Raw genomic sequence first — 22,014 nt, 5'->3', positions numbered from 1 at the left:
GGGGAGTGAATGAACAAGTGACTGATTAATTTGATTTTGGATGCTCGGATAGTTCGAATAAATAATAAACATATAAGAAAAGCAATAAACCAGGGGTTGTGCAATAGGCCTACAGATTATATTTACCCAAATAAATAAACAAATACATAAATAAATAAATAAATAAATAAATAAATAAATAAATAAATAAATAAATAAATAAATAAATAAATAAATAAATAAATAAATAAATAAATAAATAAATAAATAAATATAAAAAGAAAGAAAGAAAGAAAGTAGTAAATAAATAAATAAATACATCAATAAATAAATAAATAAATAAATAAATAAATAAATAAATAAATAAATAAATAAACAAATAAATAAATATAAATAAAGCAATCTAGTTTGTTAATTAAACTTTTTAAATGAACAAAATTTTACCACCCCAAATAAAAAACAATAAGAAATAAATAAAGCTATTTAAATAATTAATTCATTTTAATAGTCAATTAATTACCTAATAAAAGAAACACGTTGATTTAGTTTTGGGGGCGCGCGTAGGCCTATGCCTAATTGAACAGCCTGAATTGAATTACTATAACATAACATAACATAACATAACATAACATAACATAACATAACATAACATAACATAACATAACATAACATAACATCCTTCAGATACACTCACACTGACGTCATACTTATTAATATTCATACCTCCTTCTAAGCACCCCGATCCATCGCTTACCGTACTTCTTCATGTATACTTTTTTTTGTCAACTTCTCTGTGACTGTAAACAGACGTAGTAAAGAGACTACACACTTATTCACCCAATTGGGCGTGAAAACTACAACACCGTATTTGAACTATTCCTCTAAGAGGGGTGTATAAATATAATATACATACACATTTTATTTTAAAAAATGACAATATAAAATCTTATTATTAAAACCTGATATTTTAGTAATTTTACAAGTTTTTTATTTACTATGAATTTATTTTGAAATTGAAAATATTTCGCAAATTAATAATACATTGTCAGACATTTATTATGACCCCCTATGCAGAAAGTGAATCCGTCCATATGGCATATACACAATGTAAATAGCCATTTGTGTATAGAACAGATCTGGTATTCCTATACGATGGCATCGACTCAGCAACCACAGCAGCCAACTCAGGCTCAAAATCAACCACAAACCCAACAACAAGCTCATCAGCACCAAAAGCAAGCAGTACAACAATATGAATATGATCCTATACTGAGTGTCAAAGCTTTAGTGCCTCATCTCAAGGATTCTTTGTCGGTAAGTTAGTAAACACTAAATGTCAGTAAGCATGTAAGCTTACAGAATTATGTGTGTTTACATGTTGCATGTCTGCAGAATTTTGCACTGCACACTTCACAGGGTTACGTTCCATTGAACATTGCAATGAAGCTGTTATGAACATTACTATATTTACGTGCATAACTGGACCCGACCCGGGGGCACTGAAAATTCGCAGTGTAGTGTACGCACCCGCACATGTGACCAGAAAAAACATCGACACGTGGCGCGCCGCTTTGATCTGATTCTGACTTTACGCCTCCGAATGTAGGTGTGGGTTCGTATCCCACTTCTGACACCATGTTGAACGACGTTATTCGTTCATAAATCTAGAATAAATGTGGAGGCTTGGAAACGTGTGTTAACTTGATGTTTGCCATCTAATATAGAACCTAGGCTTAGGCATGGGGGCAGACTATATGTCGAACAACTGGATACAATGAAAAATATATTTTTGTAAACAATTTGAGGTCATTATCAAATTGATATTTTGTACAATTTGTACAGCTATCGAATCTACCCTATCACAAGCAAACGTATGTAAAAAGTGCCCTTAAATACTGGACATCGCCAATATATTTATGACAAATTTGTGTCCAGAACACGAAAAGTGTCCAGACCTCACGCTTGCTCTCTCGGCTACAACAATGGCGTAAAGCATATGACGTTAACAACTCTGATGATGTGTAATGACCTGACCTTGTCAGACCGATGAGTTACATAGGTTCAGAGTCTTAGCCAGAAATCAGAAACCACCCGTCCAAGCAGACACCAAAATTTGACCCTCAAATATAAAACAACTTGTACCCATGGAAGGGTCACACTAGGGTCAAATATGTCCTGATTTGGCCTTTACATGTCACTCTGAATTAGTCTCAAGTTCATATAACCTTAAAATCATCTGTTTTAGAGCTATCACATCTGTAAAATCCATTAAATCCACCCGTCTAAAATTAGATTAGGCCGTCTTAAAGACGGGTGGACGCATGGCTGGCTAAGACCTTGCATAGGTTTGATCCACCAGTACCTTTACTGCTTACGCACGGTCATTTTATTCCGCCATGTTTATTGTTTCGAGATCGGGGCCAAGGAACTTAGGCTACACAACGTGCACAGCTCTGACAATTTCCCACAATGCCTTGCGCATTTCCAGAAGAAGGCCTGGCGATTTTCCCACATTTCCGGTAAAATTGTAAACAACGCCTGACGTTTCGATAGGGAAAATGGAGATAGCGAAGTCGCATTTTACATCAAACAGCTGCAAGAGTAAAACGTTCTGAAGGATCGGTAATGATTAACAGCTGGTCTGCTGTATTTGAAGTTCATATTGAAGTTTGTAAGTTTGTGACTTCGTATGTTTAATGCAATTGATATTATAGGAAGCTTAAATTGGCAGGCTCTCATGCAATGTGTCCGTCTCTTACGAATATATGTGGACGTTCAGGGCAAGTCATAAGCCCTGAAGTATGACTTGCCCACACAGGGGGCTAGGGTATAGGGGCAGACTGCGACTGCGTTACTAGCCTGTATCACGTTTTAGGGAAAGAACGTCTGTAGTACATACCTGTTTTTAATGACTTTGCAACAATGTTTCTATTGTCAGCAGTAACACCTTGCATTTATACTTTTGAGTTTGTATGGAGCACATTCGTACACATTATAAATAAGTAAAATCAGAATATCCTGAAAGGAATTTAGGTAACAAATTCAATGACACTGACCTCGCAGCAGCTAATGTTTTCATGTCAACATGGCGAATGAATGATGTAATTAGACATTTTTAGCCTACGTTTCGTATCCTACTATCGGATCGTTGAAACAACAAAACCTCAATCCCCGGCCTCATTCACGAATTCACTCACCTTCCTACACCACCAGTTGTAATAAAGCTCAAAACATCCCGTGTTATTCCTCAAAACTACATGTACCTTCATTAATAAAAAATTGAAATCCTAGTAGAAATCTGTTATCGAAAATTGTTTGATATAAAACGTCAACAAAAGTAATTTTTCTGAAGAGTAGATACCACGTGTCAAAATGGCGGCTCGCAGTCGCATCCCCTGCTTTGTACATGTACCCAGGTCATGGTCTGTCTACGTGACGAACAGTCAGGGTCAGTGGACAGCGCAACCTGTCTGCTGCCATGCCGTAATATATGCACCTAATATGGGCATAATGGCTCGCACCAATATACTGGCGCTGTCAATCATCCTTATTCACAATCGCCTTTGTCGAACAGACTCTTACGCAGGTAAGAGCTCACGCTGTCCTCACTTTAGCGATTAGTATCGACGAACATCAGGCCGACACAATCTGGTTGTGTAGGAGACTATCATTGTGATGCCCACGTTGGAACCATTGGATTTACGCAAGAAATATTCATTGCCAGGACTGAAGCGGTGTGGCCATTTCTATGTTTGTACTGGGCAAGTACCGGACATTTTTCAACACGGAGCTAGCAGAGATTACTGCAAATTCGTCCAAAGGTAAGCAAAGGGTTGGGGATTGCATTTTTAACTTTGACTAAACTGTTTCGGAGTTAAGGCTCGCTAAAAGTAGACCATTTCGGGGGCTGTATTTGTTGTGCATGTCACATTGTGAACAATGAGTGAAAACCGACAACATTCGCTGTAAAAGAATTATTGCCATGCTCTAGTATACCGCCGTTCCGAAGAACGGTGGTATACATGTATACCTAGCATGGGTGTTTATTTATTATCTTGATACGATATGGCTGGTAGGTATAACCATTCATCTACAGACTGAGTATCCAGAAAGCGTGGATAAGTGCCGTTTTATTATTATTATTATTTACACGGTGCCATGCTTCAGCGGATCTGACTAGATTTTGAATGCAATGGTCTCTAGACTAGAATGTGAGCAAATTCTTGGCTAGACTTCTCGTGCAACCTTTGCTTTGCTAGCTGAGAGCCTTAAACTCGAGAACTTTAGTCTTTGAATTTGCACACGATAGTTGTGCAAAGAGTACCGTACATTGATTATTGTTTTTCAGTTAGACAGCGTTGACATTTTTTGCAACGGGTGTTATTATTCTGTTAATGTTGAAATTTGGATTAAAGAAATAACTTTGAAAGTCAATTGTATCTTTTGAGTAAAATTTGCCTATTTTGTACAGTCTAAAATTTTGTTGAAGTGCAGTTTTAGCAACATTTTTGATGTGATCGCCCGTCGTGATTGGCTGTGTTTACTTCTGAGCTTCCATTCAAGGTTTTAGCCAGCCATACGTGAATTTTAGATGGGTAGATTTGATGGATTTTAAAGATGTGATAGCTCTAAAACAGACATAATGTTGTGATTGCTGTACACTTCTTTTAGTGTTAGGAAGCTTACGGGTGTTCGTGCATGTCCCGATTTCATTGGATTGAAATTCCTGGCCCTATCAGAGCTTGTGGTTAGCCTGTTCACATCGCAGTTTGCGACACAAATTGATACTTCAGTGAATCAAATTTCTATTTATGTTTGTGATGCAAATAATTCTAACATCCATAAAGCCTAAATTCCAACGCAATTTCTTTCTTTCGCCTTCGAATTCATTGCAATTTTTACGTTTCCATTTTTCATTATTAATCAGTTCAATCTGATTATGTAGCGGTATTTATGACCCGGAATTAAACACGTATAGTGCATTTATATCGCAGTGTTAAATTTATACAAGCATGTGTACAGTATTTTAATTATTAATGAGGTCGATCTAATGACGTTATGCTTCTTTCCTGACCTTGAAATATGTACATGTACAGTGCATATCTTACATTGTATGTAGAGCATGTACCGTAAAACGGGGTGAATCGGGACAGTTTGGGCATGGCTTTAATTGTATTTTTTTCTTTGTAGCTTCAATTGCCACAGTCATTGGTGCATTTTATGTCCACCCATGAGATCTACATACTGGTAATGTTAGATTGAGTGGATTTCAAGTGCTTTACCTCTTTTAAAAAAGAAAGTGACTGTCGATTCACCCCGAGTTTGGGGTGAATCGGGACAGCAGAGTAAATAGTATTTGATGAAGGTTTGAATTAGTTTTTGTACCCTTTATCCCCACAAATGAGGAGAATTGGGACATTAAACAAGTATTTAAATACTTCTCTAATAATTTAGAACAATTTAACAACAATTGATGTCATGTTTACTGCCATAACTTGGATGTTCTTTGGTACCCTCAACTGGACTGTACTTGTTACGGTAAAAAAGTAATAAAACTTTTGACCTTCACATTTCATGTTAAAACTTAAGTTTTCATTGTTCTTTTCTTATCACTACTTACATAAGGTAATACTACAGTGTTTCTTACCAAATAAATACTGCATTTCTCCTAAACATTTAAAAAAATACCGATAATCATGTGTCATTTTTAAAGGAAAAAATAACGAGCGAGCTGTGACTTTCAGTCAAAAATGGACAACTCGCACATATTGCAGACATCTGTTAAATTTTCTTGCTACTTGCATGTGATTTTCCATCAATAACAATTATCATGTACATACAGCCTAAAGCAAAACAACCTTTGGCCAAACACATTATGGGCAATTTAGCAATACCATACTGGTACCAACTTGCAACCAGTGCCATTAAAAACAACTCACGAATGATTTCTATCAGTCCAACAAATTGAACATTGGCAAACATTTTCCAACTCTAACAGCAATATTCAAAGCATAAATAACTCAATAATTACTGGAACTTCAGGATAAGACTAACAACATTATAGTTCAAATGGTTGTCCTCCAAAACTTTTTTGGGTTAAGGGTGGGTGGCTTTCAAATTTGTTTTTCTAATTTTCTAATTCTAAGTCAAATTATAGAGCTACCCAATGACCTGTGCCCAATGAAGGTGCAAATAGGTCTGTTTTACCAATACATATCTTAATACAAGTTATACCATTAAAGATACAAAAAATTAATAACAATATTTTAAAAACAAAGTACGTATTTATTTAAAACCTGAAAATCCTTTCAAAAAATTATTTCTGGAATTCTGAAAATTATGTGTGGTAAAATTTTGTACCGGGACAGTAAAAACTCACTTCCTGTTTTTAAAATTAGTGGTGGGTGGTACCGGGTAGAGGACAACTAACTATTACAGGCTTAAGGTGATGCCACATAGAGAATAATCCAAACTTAATACCATTAAAGCTACAGTACATTGTGTCCCAATTCACCCCGTTCTCAAAAGTTCAAATCTGAAAAGTACAAAAATCAACAAAATTAAAAATTTCTTTGGACTAACCAAATTTTCACTTTTACAGCACATGTATGACACTTTTTGTGAGGTCCCTGTGCATTTCCAGCTCATTTCCTCCAATGGTTCCACTGGGAGGGATAAAGTTCTGACCACATAATTTTTTTGGAGCAATTGGAGGAAATTTTCATTTTAGTGTCCTGGGCTCCATATTTCCTGTATCACATGTGCAAAGCCACCATTCTGATACTGACAGTCCATTTTTTTAACATGGGAAGAGAAACACACAAAACAATCAATTAGGTTTGAAAAATTTGGTGTCAAAAAACTTTTTTGTGTTTTGTCCCGATTCACCCCGGTGTCCCGATTCACCCCGTTTTACGGTACAAAAATTCATCGCACATGCATTGTTAAAATTGAATCACTGAACAGCGAGTTGGTCAGCCTGATGGATAATGTTGGATGCCCGGTTGTACAGTATTCGTGATTTTAACTTTTTAACAAGTAAACAAGTCTGTCGCATTACTGTATGCAGGTGGAGTAATCCGAGCGGGATTTTGTGCAGTCATTTCGTGGCGCTCTCGATTTAATGGTATAGCATTTCGTGGTTTGTAGTTAAAAATTTTGGGATTCATGGGTGTTCGTGAAGTGATTTCTACATTTTCTAACTCATGAATGCATGATTTCCTCAATTTTGATAGTCATTTATCAGGAGTGGTACTCCCTGTTTCCCCACTTTCTGCATGGGGGGTGTAACTCCACCCTTTTACTACCGGTACTACATTTATGTACATGTATAGTTAAGGGGGTACTACACCCCTCGATGAATTTGTGACTATTTTTGCATTTTTCTCAAAAACTAATAACACCCTGGTAACAAAAGTTATGTATATTATAGGGGCAAGGAATCCAATTACTACACTGAAATTTCAGTGACCCAAGACATGTGATTCGATACTTGTGATAGAAAATGAGGTACCGCTAGGATGTGCCTCATTTCCTATCATATTTACTGAACCGCTTACTACACTGAAATTTCAGTGTAGTAATTGAATTCCTTGCCCCAATTACATACATAACTTTTGTTATCAGTGTGTTATTAATTTGTGAGAAAAATGCAAAGATAGTCACAAATTTACCACAGGGGTGTAGTACCCCCTTAAGCATGAACATATTTAACAAATAATACCCTCAACTTGAGTCAAAAGTCATTCACAAAAAGACTCATTGCTTGTTATTTTCTGACAAATCTGTCACCAAAAGACCCCTATATACATGTAGTTCAGAAGAACCCACTCTATAATACACTGTAGCTCTCATCACTTTCATACCGGGGTATAGAATTGCTCTCATTTTGTAATCTCATGTATGCATCATCCATTGAAACTACGTTTTACTAGAGCTACAGAACTACAGAAGTGCAATGCAGGCGTATATGAAATTTTCAAATGATGAAAGTGCAGACACCTTTCCCAAGTCTTTCTCTAGGTCTATCACACCAATCATTTATTTAGTCTCAAACGCCAATGTAGTAAAATCAATTTACATTTAAGTGCCATTAGACAAAAAGGTGTGTTCACATCAGCACAAAAATATCTAAGAGTTTAAGTTTCTCTGAACAGTTTGCAGACAAAAGTAAGGGGATGTGGTTTCCGCCCACCGATGCATACAGTTTGCACCCAACAGGCAAAATCCCAGTGCTTTGACTTGTATGCAGTGAGAATACTTGCATCATAAGGACTGATCGGTCTATTGTTTGTGTACAGCAAGTCATGCGCAGCATTGTGTGCCTTCGCTCGCATTTTTAATGCGGCATACACAAATCCAACAAATGTTCTCCAAATATAGCCTAAGCTTCTTTCTTGAAATATGTTTGTTATGATGCTTTTGGCTTTGGGCTCTAAGACCAGATGGATTCAGGCTGTTACACGGTTACCCCCTCCCCCTTCCTTTATCAGTGGGCAAGGCCCTAAGGCCAGACGGATTCAGGCTGTTACACGGTTACACCCCTCCCCTTCCTTTATCAGTGGGCAAGGCCCTAAGGCCAGACAGATTCAGGCTGTTACACGGTTACACCCCCTCCCCCTTCCTTTATCAGTGGGCAAGGCCCTAAGGCCAGACGGATTCAGGCTGTTACACGGTTACACCCCCTCCCCCTTCCTTTAACAATCGGCAAGGTAAGGAGTTTCCAACTCTTAAGGGTGCTGTTCTTTGTATGAATGTATGTGCATATCAAAACAAAACAGCCTGGTGGTAGTGGCGATAGAATGTTCTGAAACATATTCACGCTAAGACAACATCAGATCGGAGGGAACAACATTTTATAGTTGTGCATGAATTACTCTACACATCTGATAACACACCAATTATAGCCCAGGGCCCTATGCATGAATGTGTTTGCGGAGGTGGAGCACTTTTTTTTATTACTCTTTACGGATGTAGCGATCAATAGAGAATCAATATTTTCTCACCGGGTTTTTCATTTATAGAATTTTTTCATGCATCGTTATCGTCATGGTGATAGGGATGGATTTTGATTGGTTGCGATTATGAATAAGTATGACGAGTTTTTGTGTGACCTTGAGATAAAATATAATGCTTGTTAGGTGGTGAACTTCCACCAAATAATTTATTTTGAATCTTGGGCTGTAAAATTGCCACAATTTATAAAAGTCAGAGATTTGTAAAATATATTTAAATTTTACATTCATGAGATCATTGTGCTTTGGAGAGTCACTGACCGTGGCACCTGGCCCAATACAAACCATAAAACAATACAGAATATGCATATATAAATGTCAAGCTCTTTATCTAAAATCATATTCATATGGGTACATAATCAGTTTTGTAGATTATATTTTATAAAGTATAATGTTTTGCCTTCTATTTAAAAATAGATTCTCGAGCGCCGTGGCTCAAATAATCATGGGTCAAAATGAACATTATAGCATGCAAAAAATAATTCTCTGTTCGACAGTCAGTGTCTCACGTAAGCAATTCCAAAAAAGTTGACAGCCCTGGTTTTTTAGAATCAGGTTTTCAAGCACGTTCTTGATTCAACTATAAACTTGACTGCAAATTGGCAGGAAAATGTCCATGAGTTAGAACCAAAGGGTACCAACTCTGCCTTGTTTGGTTGTCGCTCATACAATGTAGAAGGCAAACTGTGTACCACTGTACTGGGTAACATGGTTTGAAAAAGTGAGAAATTTGGAAGCTCCTTCCCAGGAAATGTTGGTGTTTGGAAGGAAATTCTAGTATTTGGAGGGAAATTCTGGTATTTGGAGGGAAATTGTTTCTTTTTTGTTTTTAAAATATAAAAACATGCTATAAATAATAAATTTGGAGAAATTTAACTTGATACCCGTAAATTAGCAGATTTTCAAGCCCTGTGTGTACATCTTTGCTATGTGCCTAGCAAACCCGGGGGGGGGGGTCACTCCCATTGTGGCCTGTACACCATCCGCGATAATCAACTTTTGAAAAGCACCATAAACAAGGATTTAACCCTTGGCTAAAATGACACCCTAAACAGGGATTTCATTCCTAACATCAAATTTCATACCCTAAATTTCATTTCCGCGTATTTAGAAATTGCAATTTTGCTACCCTTTTTTTTATTTTTTCTTGTTTTTGACATCCTACACGCGATACGCGCGTATCGTGCCTAACCACCCATAACGACTCTTTTTACGCGTTTTCATTATCGCCGATGGTGTACAGGCCACAATGGGAGTGACCCCCCCGGGCTAGCAAACTTCAATTCAAAGTGCATTGTTACTTATGTGCTGATACATTGTATGTAATGCATTATGCCATTATTGTGCTATAGGTGCGCAAAACTTTGCCTAGCTCAAGCCTTTAAAAGAAACAAACTATTGTTTGATTGCAGGCTCTTGCCGAAATATGCCAGGTGTACAATATTTGCCCACCGTAAGCAAGTAAACCAAAATGGTGGATTTACAATGTAATGTTACACACAGGGCAATTTTGAGTTGGTATTCTTATGGTCTAATCTCTTTGGAAATTATGGACCGGTAGGCCTAGATTGTATGCATTTTGTAATTTATACTAGAAATTTCAATTGAATTTAATAATGAACACAGCTTTACTTTTAACAGCTGTACGTGATCCAACTGCGATCGTATATCGCGCATTTCAAACTACAACACGAATGCACAACCTTCAATACTAACCAATCACGAGTGACTTGACATTCACTTCAGCGTTATGCCCACACAGTCGCACATGCTGATGCTGTCTTACATTGCGCAATGTTAAAATAATGTATGCAAAAATCGTCGTGATATGTCAGGCCGCTGTGTTCATTCAATCGAAATTTGTAGTATAGTTCAGTGATACTGATTTTGTGATTCATAACATTGAGTTTTTATTTAAACTTTATGGAGTTACTTTTAAAATATCATGTACATTAAAATATTGTATGTATATGGATAGAGGGTTAAAAACCGCAAGATGTAATGGCGCATGACATAATAAATTTAGTGAAATTGCAATCAAGTTTATGATGCATGCATCAATGCATGATTGAAATGAGATCTATGTAACCTTGAGTAACACTGATGAACACACTTTACTGATCATGCTGATGAAGGCATAGACCCTGGAGTCCAGGGAAAGTCCCAGGGTCTATGATGAAAGCTCCATTCTGTGATTCAGTGGACCAAAACCTCTTGAAATTTATCAAAATTATTATTAGGAATTTTAAATGTCGTCTCAAATTCAGCGAGAATCAGATAATTCATTTCTTATGCAATGATTCTCACAAACTAAGTTGGATTCAGAATTGATTGCCCACAAACCTACCCATTATGCACACAGTTAACTTCAGGGATTTGCACACATTTTTCAGAAATACTATTTCTGAAAAACTCAGTAAAAGGGCAAGCAAGTAGGTAATATGCTTTTAAGGGTAGCTTTTTTTCTTACAAGCTCTCCGTATAGTCAATCAGAGTTCAGTAGCTATTATTGGACTTTCCTACTTCTTTTGTCAAAGTGCTAATTATATATACCCACCTGCACAAAAATACAATAATTGCATTTACCACAATTCTCAAGATGTATCCTCCCAGCCCAGATTTTTTATTTCTAATTCATCAGTGTAGCTCCCATGGTTGCCGGTTTACAAACGTGAGATGAGATCTGTGGAGGGACATTCCAAAATCCCAAGTCCTGCGCAAAACGTGACAACCAAAACAACCTTGAAATGTGATGTTCAGTTTGTTGTCTTAGACAAAGTACATTGGCTTCAACAAGCCACAGACCTTGATTATAGGGAGGGGAAAAGCCACAAGGACACTGACTCCGCAGGGATTATGAGGCAAGTACAGAAGCATGACCCGTTGCTCATCAGGATGACTTTCCTTAAGGGAGAAATAACGTCACTGTAGGGATTTGCCGTCTCGCTGGTCTGAACACATTTTATACGCTGAATGTTGTCTAAATATTGCAGTGCTGTATACAATACGTAGTAGCTGCCTTTTATGATGTACATGTATACTTGTATACAAATACATACATGTAGGAACTGAAAGAGGGATATAATCCTGTAACTGAATTTAAAGACTAGTTTGCATCTGACATCATCTGTCAATCAAAATTTGGAAATGATTTGTTATGATTTGTCGTGATATTGAAATTTCTGATATATTTGCACCTTCAAATTACATAAATAAAGTCTCAGAAGTTAACACTTCCTTTCCATCCAAAGAATGCCTAAAAATGCTTTTTGCCTGGTAAAAGTACCAACATTTTTTGCAATGTACTGGAATTCCTTTTCACCGATGAAGGCAGATGAATCAACCTTTTTTTATGCACTTCTAAGTTCTAACCAATCGCAGGCTGCGGGGAGTTTATTGGTAGATGCAAACTAGTATGTATCTTTATCCAGTGTGGTAAATAAGCAAAAATGATCACGGGCCATTTGGGCCCTTGTTCTTGAATCTTTGGGGCCCTCACTAACTTTTGCGGGCCCGAATAAATTGAGCGTGGAAAATAAACACATTTCTTGAAAAAATAAGCATTTAAAATGAATCTCCATTATAAATTAGTGTAGACTGTAGTGTGGACTATGTCTTGGAAGATTTTTGCATTTTCAGTCCTGTTTTTCAGTAAGCTGAAATTTATTTATTTATTTTTTCACGGGCCAGACGGGCCCCCACAGCACATTTTCATCGGGCCCACATTCATTTTCACGGGCTACGGGCCCCCGGGCCCGCCTTATTTACCACGCTGTCTTTATCTCTATTATATGTAGACTGTTACAGCAATCTTGCAGGTCTTCACAAAAGGTGGAAGATTTATAGAATACCTTACATGTATTACTGAAAAAAAAAGCAAGGTATAAACTTGATGTGGGGGAAACAAGTCAAACACAGACAAAATGAAAGGGGACAACAAACAACAACTGCATTCATAGTAGGCCTGGCATTTTCGGGTAATTTTGTACCGGGTACCCGCCGCAAGTTTTTTATTTTTTCGGTTTTGTAGTGTCTCTGGACCTAGACCTAAATGCCAGGATCATTCATGGTTGACCTAAAAAAAAATTTAAAAAATTTTCAAGATATTTTGTTATTTTTTATATGAAAATTGATAATTTGTATTCATGTCATAGTCTATTAATGATTTCAAAATGTATTGAATTTGAATGCATTTTGAAATCATTAATAGACTATGACATGAATACAAATTATCAATTTTCATATTAAAAATAACAAAATATCTTGAATTTTTTTTTTTTTTTTTTTTTTTTTTAGGTCAACCATGAATGATCCTAGGATTTAGGTCTAGGTCCAGGGACACTAAAACTGAAAAAAAAAACTTAAAAAAAAAAAAATTTTTTTTTTTTTTTTTTTTTTTTTTTTTTGAATTTCGGGTACCCGGGAGGGTATTTCCTACCGGGTAATGTAATCTCAGGCGGGTACCCGTTTACCCGACCGAAAATGCCAGCCTTAATTCATAGAAGTAAGTTAAGTTTGATAGCCAAATTTGACCAATTGCAAAGCCCACAGAGGTGTAAAATCCCCGGTAAAACCTGCAAAAATGACAGTGAAACACAGACAAAATGCAAGAGGACTTTACACCAAATGTAGGCACGGAAGTAGGTAAAGTTTGAAAGCCAAAAATGACCAATTCCAATGTTCACAAAGGTGTAAAACCTGCCAAAATGACAGTGAAACACAGACAAAATGCAAGGGAACAATGTAGGCACTGAAGTAGGCAAAGTTGGATAGCCAATAATGACCAATTCCAATGTTCACAAAGGTGTAAAACCTGCCAAAATGACAGTGAAACACAGACAAAATGCAAGGGAACAATGTAGGCACTGAAGTAGGCAAAGTTGGATAGCCAAAAATGACCAATTCCAATGTCCACAGACGTGTAAATCCGGCAAAGACGACAGGAACCAACAAGAATCAAGTGAACAATACAAAAGTAAGTGATGAAAATCACAGCACACCTGAGCTGACAAAAAAGTTTTTCTGACAGTTTCGCCAAAAACTACCTGATTTTGTTAAAGTGTCGATGATGTTATAGAGGCCCTGCATGAAATTATCGATTGGCTCCAAACAAAGGATTTGAGCCGGTGTCCTTCACCGTAGTTATGGAGGAGTGCAGTCCATTCAATCAAATGTTGTCATCAACCTATTTGATCGTAGTGCAGGGTTACATGTATGTGTGTGAGACGAACTGTCACGGTAGATTGCAATCATGCTTTTGTTGAATGCATTTGAGTATAGTCTGCCATATTTACGGGATGATACGTCACATGCAAGGCCTCTATTGATCCATCTACATGTAGCTGTCTCCAGTGCTGGTCTTGAGTAGATGATTGAAAAAGTGACATAGAAAGAATGTCCCCCCATCTTTGTTGATGGTGTTGTCTCTTAGTCTTATGTACAAACAAAGATGAGGGGACATTCTTTTAAGTCACATTTTCAATCCTCAAGACCAACGTTGTAGGAGTACTTCTGGTAAAATAATAAACATCTGGTCAAGATTGCCACTCCAAGCAGATGGATCAATAACATCATCAATGCTTTGAGAAAGCCAGACGGTTTCTGGCAAAACAGTCAGCAGAAAACATAAGTTTTTCCATTGTTGTTGACATAGAACTCTAAATAGTAAAAATTAATAGCTGATTAATTAACATACCTGATGATCCTGAGTCACTAAATTTAACAGACAGAAAAACTAATAGAATAAGGTTGAATTATACTCATTGCCCGAAGCAGGTTGTAATCAAAGTCATGAACAATACCCTAGAAAGCAACAATGAGCTACAATGAAACACTAGTTTATTACACTTCAGAAAAATACAAAATATTAGGCGGTACTTTTGTTACAGTACCAAGGTAGTTTGTCAGTCTATGATGATCAGATGACATTGACATTTAAGTACACATAGTTGCAAAATTCAATTTCGAATAACTCTAGCCAGAAGTGGATCATTATTAAGTGCATTTCATGTAGCGTTGTGATAGGTATTAGCAATCTGCCAGGAGTCAGCAACAATATTGATTAGACATGTGTTCAGTTTGCAAGTGCTAACGGCATAGCCCTATTTGTACCTCTGCAATTTCACCTAATTTGAGAATATTAGCTGTTAAAACATTGGCACAACTCAAACATTAAGATGGCAGCTATATGGCTTATATAGTTGTACAATCTCTACCCTTGAAGCATTCATAAACCACCATTTGAAAGCCATTTAACAAACCAATATATGCATTGAATGAACATTTTTCCCCAAGGCTAATTTGATTTTCATCTCGATGTAGTGTTTTCAGGTGAAATCGTTTTTAAGAACATACAAGTCATGACATGAATCAAAATGCGGGTGTTGATATATGGTATGTAAGACGAACATCAGCTTGCTAAATTTACATGTGACATGTGGCTGTAATTTAAAGCCAATATTGGAAACGATAAATTTATCTTTTTCTATTACGCTGCTTTTGTCGCAACATTTGGTAACATTTTTAAGCAATTCATCAGACCGTCTATTTCGCTGTTAGATTTCTATTTGTAATGTCAATGAACTCACATTGGGATTATAGTGAACACTTTCTTGGATCAACTCCGTAATATTTAACAGGCCTCAAATGCATGTAAGCATTTAGAGGCAACAGGCCTCAATCAAGCATTTAGGGGCAACAGGCCTCAATTAAGCATTTAGGGGCAATAGGCCTCAATCAAGCATTTAGGGGCAATAGGCCTCAATCAAGCATTTAGGGGCAACATGCCTCAATTAAACATTTAGGAGCAACAGGCCTCAATTAGGCATTTAGGGGCAACAGGCCTCAATTAAGCATTTAGGGGCAACAGGCCTCAATTAAGCATTTAGGGACAACATGCTTCAGTCAAGCATTTTGGATATTGCTTCAATTAAGCATTTGGAGGCAACATCGGGGTTCAATTTACTTTGTGTCACATCGCAAAAAATGCGACTCAGTTTTCTCAGTATTGGCTCGTTGATTGATTTTTCAGCAGGAAAATTCAAGAAAATACACAGTAAAGAATGAAAGTTAGATGTTATTACAGCGTACTGAAAGTAGGTCAACGTTCAATGTTGATTTTTGGGTATAGGGGGTTCAAGAATGTGACAAAAAAATGGGCAGAACGGGTCGAATAATTACTTGTAATTAGGGGTCCAAAACAAAAAGTCAGGGTGTATATTCATATGTAGCGGTAACGTAAATAGAAAGCAAAATTATACTTCTATGCTACTTAAATTTGGTACACTCACCGGAGCGCTTTCACTGGGTCAACCGGCGTCTTCAGTGGATGTTTGCTCTGAAGATTGTTGTTGCTAGTGATGTAGTACTAGGACACCTCCGATCATGTCACAGATGTTGATGACATCAAACTTAAAGATGTTGTGGCGCCCCTTGGTTCCGGGGGGTTAGGAGGTTGTCCCAGACTGGGTCGATGTCCAACCCTTTGTCATGGTTCAGTCTGGATCTTTTAGTTCTAATATGGATTGCTTCCAAGACCCTGCGAGGGAAGTCCTTGGACTCCCTTTCTAACACTTTTACGTTCTCCCAGTCAATCTGGTGTCCTTTGCTCCTGTCTATGTGTTCCTTGATCGCTGACTTGGAACTGGCCGCTTTGGATTTATATGTTCTGTTGGCCTCTTTTCGAGCTTGAGTCCAGACTCGCCAATGTACATGTATTGGGAATCACAAATTTGAGTAGCGTAGAAGTATAATTTTGCTTTCTAAAAAGTAAGGGATCCAGGATGCACAGACACACAAGAATGCAACTCCTGGGTCAAATTAACCTAAGAAAGTCACTGTTGTCTTGGCCATGTGTAGCGTGCGAATAAATGTGGCAACCCAAAAATGATGACATCATGCTATCTATTTAGTGGGCGTGACTTTATTGAAAGTAAACAATGAATAGTAAACTTCTATGGATCATTTTTTTTTTCCCTTTTTTTTTGACAATTTTATTCATTGTCTGATTTTATTTTATTGTATTTTATTTTAAAGAAATAAAAATAAAAAAAAGAAATAGAAATGAAATAGAAATAGAAATAGAATAAAAAAATAATACAAAAATAATCATTTTTTTAAGTTAAAGTTTTGGGTTGGTAATCATGTCATAGCATGTTTGATTGTAAAGTATAAGAGTACATTATTCAAAGCTGTTTTCATGACTATCTTGATTGATATTTTGTTTTTAATTTCACTTGTGTAATTAAAACAAACATGATAAAACATCTTTTTTGCAGCTGTCTAATTTGACACTCATTAAAACTCATTAGTCTCATTAGTCATTGTACATTGACTCCATAAACATTCAAGTAATTAATATTGGATGCAAAAAAACAAAACAAAAACATGTTGGTAATGTGCTACTACTGCCTTGAAAAAATGCAAAAATGGGTATTGCTATACAAAGCAAATGTTGCATAGCAATTTTTCCTGTGCAAGAAAAGGAGAACCCTGGGCAACATACCTCAATCAAGCAGAATTTGCAGGCAACATGCCTCAATCAAGCATTTAGGGGCAACAGGCTTTAATCAAGCGTTTAGGGTCATTATGCTTCAATTCTGTATTTGGGGGAAACAGGATTCAATCAAGCATATAGGGGCAACATGCATCAATCAAGCATTTAGGGGCAATATGCTTCAAATAAGCATTTAGGTGCAATATGCTTCAATTAAGCATCTAGAGGCAACAGGCCTAAATCAAGTATTTAGGGGCAACAGGCCTAAATCAAGTATTTAGGGGCAACAGGCCTCAATCAAGAATTTAGGGCAAACAGGCCTCAATGAAGAATTTAGGGCAAACAGGCCTCAATCAAGCATTTAGGGGCAACATGCCTCAATCAAGCATTTAGTGCACTCATTATCAAGGTCACTTGGGGGAAGGTAGAGGCTAGGCTCCAGATGAGCCATTATGGCCAAAATTGAGAAAGGCTGTACAAAAAAATGTACATTAGGCTAAAAAAATAATGCTATGTCTCAAAGCCCATGGCAGTTTCAAAAACGAATGCCGAATGAGGTTTTTTCCAGATTTTTATTTTTTTGAATAAAAGATGTCATTTTTGAGTGTTCAAAAGTATACTGCATAAAATTTTGGTTGATTTACACAACTGAAGTAAAAAAAAAGGTATAGGCAGGTATTGTTTTTATAAAGCATAAACATGAGTCCGCAGTTACCCGGTACATACATAGGACGGTCCCCAGTTGGATGGTGATTTCTCTAATGTGGCCCGGTTGGATCTAAAACTTTAATGTGTGTGCATGTCCTGGTTGTATGGTGTTTTCTCTGACACGTCTTGGATGTCACCGGTTGCCGCCGTTTACAAATATTAAGATGTGTGTGGGGGGAGGGGGGGAGGGTGTGTTTGCACCTGTTATTCTGTAGGTTGTAAGGACCTGAACTTGAAAGCAGTCTGGTTTCACTTGTTTACTAAATACAATGTAAGAAACAAAAAGCAATATGAGCATAAAGCAAACTAGGGAAACCACTTGCGGTATTCAGGAACACTTAACAAAGAAGAAATGAGAATTACATGTACTTGATTTAGTGGACCTAGGGGCGTTAGACACATGTGGCCTTGGGATGGGGACATTTTCATGCTCATGAAAGGAGGGGATAAAAGTTTTGCTTGGAAATTAAAGTAGATGATGTAGCCAGGAGATGCACATGTTGTACAGACTATCAATCTACTCATCAGCTTCCAGTGAAGATAAGACTGCTACATCAACAGTGTTCGATTTTAGGAAAACTAAATGGTTGTCCCACGGACAACCAGATTACAATTTCTGGTTGTCCGTCTAAGTTTTTGCTTGTCCGTAGGCCTACAAATGTGACTTTTGGCTAGATTTATGGTTGTCCGGCGGACAACCGAATCAGTAATTTTGGTTGTCCGGCGACTTATTTAGTTGTCCCGGGCAACCGGACAACCAAAATTTCGAATGCTGTACATCAACATGGAACTTCACAGGTCTAGTTTATAGAAAAGGTTGTGCAAACTATAATTTCTGGTAATTTCAAGAAGAGCCAATATTGCATTTGGGAAGAAGCAGGCTATTCAATTAATTGGTACCAATCGTAATCATTTTTTACTTTGTTGCTATCACAGATGCATATAAAATGAACATTGTATCACATTCACAGCACTTGTCTTTTTTGTATTTATTAATAACTTTAAATTTTTCTTCTGTTTCTCATTTCATACAGAATCTGATGAAGATATCAGCATGTGGGTTTTTACATTCAGCATCAATAGACAGTGCATCGTAAGTATGATCGTTTGGGTACATGTATATTTGCTATTTAAAATGATAAACCCCAGGGTGGTTTGGGTGTACAACGCCATAGACATACCACCTAGACCTATTACTGCCCATCCTTTACCACAGCGGGAGGTGAAGCCCCGTATCCAAGGTGATATTGACGGATTGACGGGGTTACTAGCGCGAAGAAATATCGCATATATGTTTGACGCGCTTGTTTGCATGATTACTGCGCCGTTATCGCCGCGTCAAATGCAACATGTTCCATAGACGCGAACATGTCTGCTTGTTTGCGTCCGGTATGCGTCCTTGTCAAATTCGTTTGCTAAGCAGTGTCGGCTTCACTACGCGAGTCAAAGTCATTGGTCTAGGTTCTCGTTTGTCTGGGTACAACGCAACACATAAACTGTGTGTTGCATACCCCTACCCTGAAACACCAAGATTTTACTGTTTTGTGGCTTCTTTGTTTTATGCAGGCAATGTAAAAAGCTACGGTGTTAAACTTTTGATAATTTTACCAAAGTATGGCATTTATTTTAAATAATGAGCACTTTAACTGACAGGGATACTAAGACTTATAATATGGGGCAATATTTGTGTGTAAAACCCCAGCCAAGTCCTGACCCCCACTAGCCGGGCAATTGCTACAAACCACAGTCTTTTCCCCCGGCTCAAGTCACTGACCAAATTCAAGGCTCTTGGACTTGGTGAACTTCATGAACAAGGCCCGGCACATGCCCGGCCCTGTACTGTGGGACAAAATTTATGTCAACTCTTCTTCCAAATGCCAAGTGCATAACTTGACAAGTGCATACAATGTAAATTCCGATGTACAATGTATACTCCACTTCGCGATCGCGATTTCGCATGCCGCGAAGTAATTTGAGCTGAAATTTTACGAGCACTTCGCGGAGAGTTGGATTTGGTTCAACTTTTGGGGGGTAGGCCAGCGAAGTTTCTATATGAAAGCACAGAGCAGGCAACAATTCTTCGCGATACTCGGCGATATTTTGATGAAGTATACATGAATGCCTTCGCTTGAAGCTGCTAATTAATTTTTCATCACAGCTTCTCGAAGTGGAGTATACATCGGACTTTAGGTTGCAAACCTTTAATTGAGCCTGTTTGAAAATATTTGGGAGGTTGTGATTTGTGGCACTATTGCTTACTTCAACGCATACTCCAGGTTAATATTTCAAGTGATTTTGCATCGGTTTAAATGCGCCACATGGCGTCAGAAATGGTCAATTGTGACACTCTATGCTTCCCCTTAAAATGCTTAATCAATATAGTTGATTACTGAAAATATTGGGAGGATAACTACTCTTTTTTGTCCAATCCAGAATTGCTTGGGTAACAAGCAGTCAAGTGCAAGGAATCAACTGGGATTGTACTATGCAAATAAATAACCAAGGGATTTATAAAGAGTAGCAAAAAGAGGGCAACAAGAAACCACAGAGACTAAAAGTTGGGAAAGAGGTGGGTTTTGAGGAGATTGTTGAAAGCAATTGGAGATACTAGTGTCCCTGATGGTCTTTTATAGTAAACACTGTTGTTCATATACGAGTGAATATTCATATGTAGATATCATCACAGCATCACCATCTGCTGAAGACGCTAGTCAGACTAGTGAAAACGTTCCAGGTGAGCGAAATAAATAGCGTAGTGTTGAAGTTAAAACTTTTCACTGTTGTTCATGTTTTGGCCAATTATAAACCCAAATCAGAAATAGGTTCTTATTCTTGACAGCTCAGCAAATGCTACCTTCACTTCATCATCCATAAGGGATGTGCGGTTAGGAATGCTCTTTCACTTCAAATTGAATGACGCAAAAAAGTTTGGTATCATTTGGGGATTTGATTATGCACGGTGCAGTCGCAACCAAAATGATGAAGGGTATTCACACTTCCACCATGATTTTATAATTCAATTATACAAGTGTGGGAATCTTAACTTTTAGTGTGTATAAACAAACAAGCAAGCTTGCCCATTGTGGTCATAGACTATTTATATAATTACACATCCCAATGGAACTTATTCTTAGCTTAATGAAATTAATCCTTGCCTGGACACAGACAAGAGCCGATCAAAAGAATCCCGCCCAAAAATGGCTCCACACGTCTTAACTTCTGTGGCTCCAGACCAACTCCTACAGGAAGTTGTCACATCAAATACTACTAGGTATGATATTTCATAGCAGTATGTTCGTTCATGTTGCACATGTCCATATGGCTCGAGGCTACGAAAGTGGCATGTTTTTCAAGTTCTCTCAACTCTTTTGTGCAGTTTGGAGCCGTTCTGTGTTGATGATACGTGTTTTGATGAGTTTCGATATGTGATGTGATGAAACTACATGAGTCATGTGTCAAGAAGGATCATTTTTCATTTTTCTCAAACGTCTTTTCATCTTATATCTTATGATGAATCCGTGATAAGATTATTTAGACATCGTTGGTACACTGTTGAGAGCTCATTGTTGCTGAACAAATTAATATTTACAGTTTCTTTCTTTAAGTCTCTTCATCCCAAGCAGATAAAACTTCTTGATTATATTTTGTAATCTCCCTCTGTATCTAATTCAGAATATCATTGCCACCATGTAGGCAACTGTATTAACCAACTTTTACCCTTTGAAAAGTGAGATAGATATTTCATCCACTATATGCACATATCTACGTTCACCTTAATACACAACTTACCATTTGAAAGAGAACAACCAATCAAGGTAC

General features: G+C 37.4%; 1 protein-coding gene across 1 annotated transcript in view; it reads left to right on the top strand.

Moving 5' to 3' along the window:
- Positions 1–1,120: 1,120 nt before the first annotated feature.
- Positions 1,121–22,014, top strand: part of LOC140169671 (mediator of RNA polymerase II transcription subunit 29-like) — an 89,949-nt gene continuing 69,055 nt past the window's right edge. Inside the window, exons 1-2 of the mRNA XM_072192963.1 lie at positions 1,121–1,293; positions 19,230–19,288. Of these exons, the coding sequence (XP_072049064.1) occupies positions 1,132–1,293; positions 19,230–19,288 (221 nt within the window). The 5' untranslated portion in view covers positions 1,121–1,131. The remainder of the gene's footprint in view (positions 1,294–19,229; positions 19,289–22,014) is intronic.

This window comes from Amphiura filiformis, chromosome 1, assembly GCF_039555335.1.
Source record: "Amphiura filiformis chromosome 1, Afil_fr2py, whole genome shotgun sequence".
Taxonomy (NCBI): Eukaryota; Metazoa; Echinodermata; class Ophiuroidea; order Amphilepidida; family Amphiuridae; genus Amphiura; species Amphiura filiformis.
This window is presented reverse-complemented; position numbering and strand designations above follow the sequence as displayed.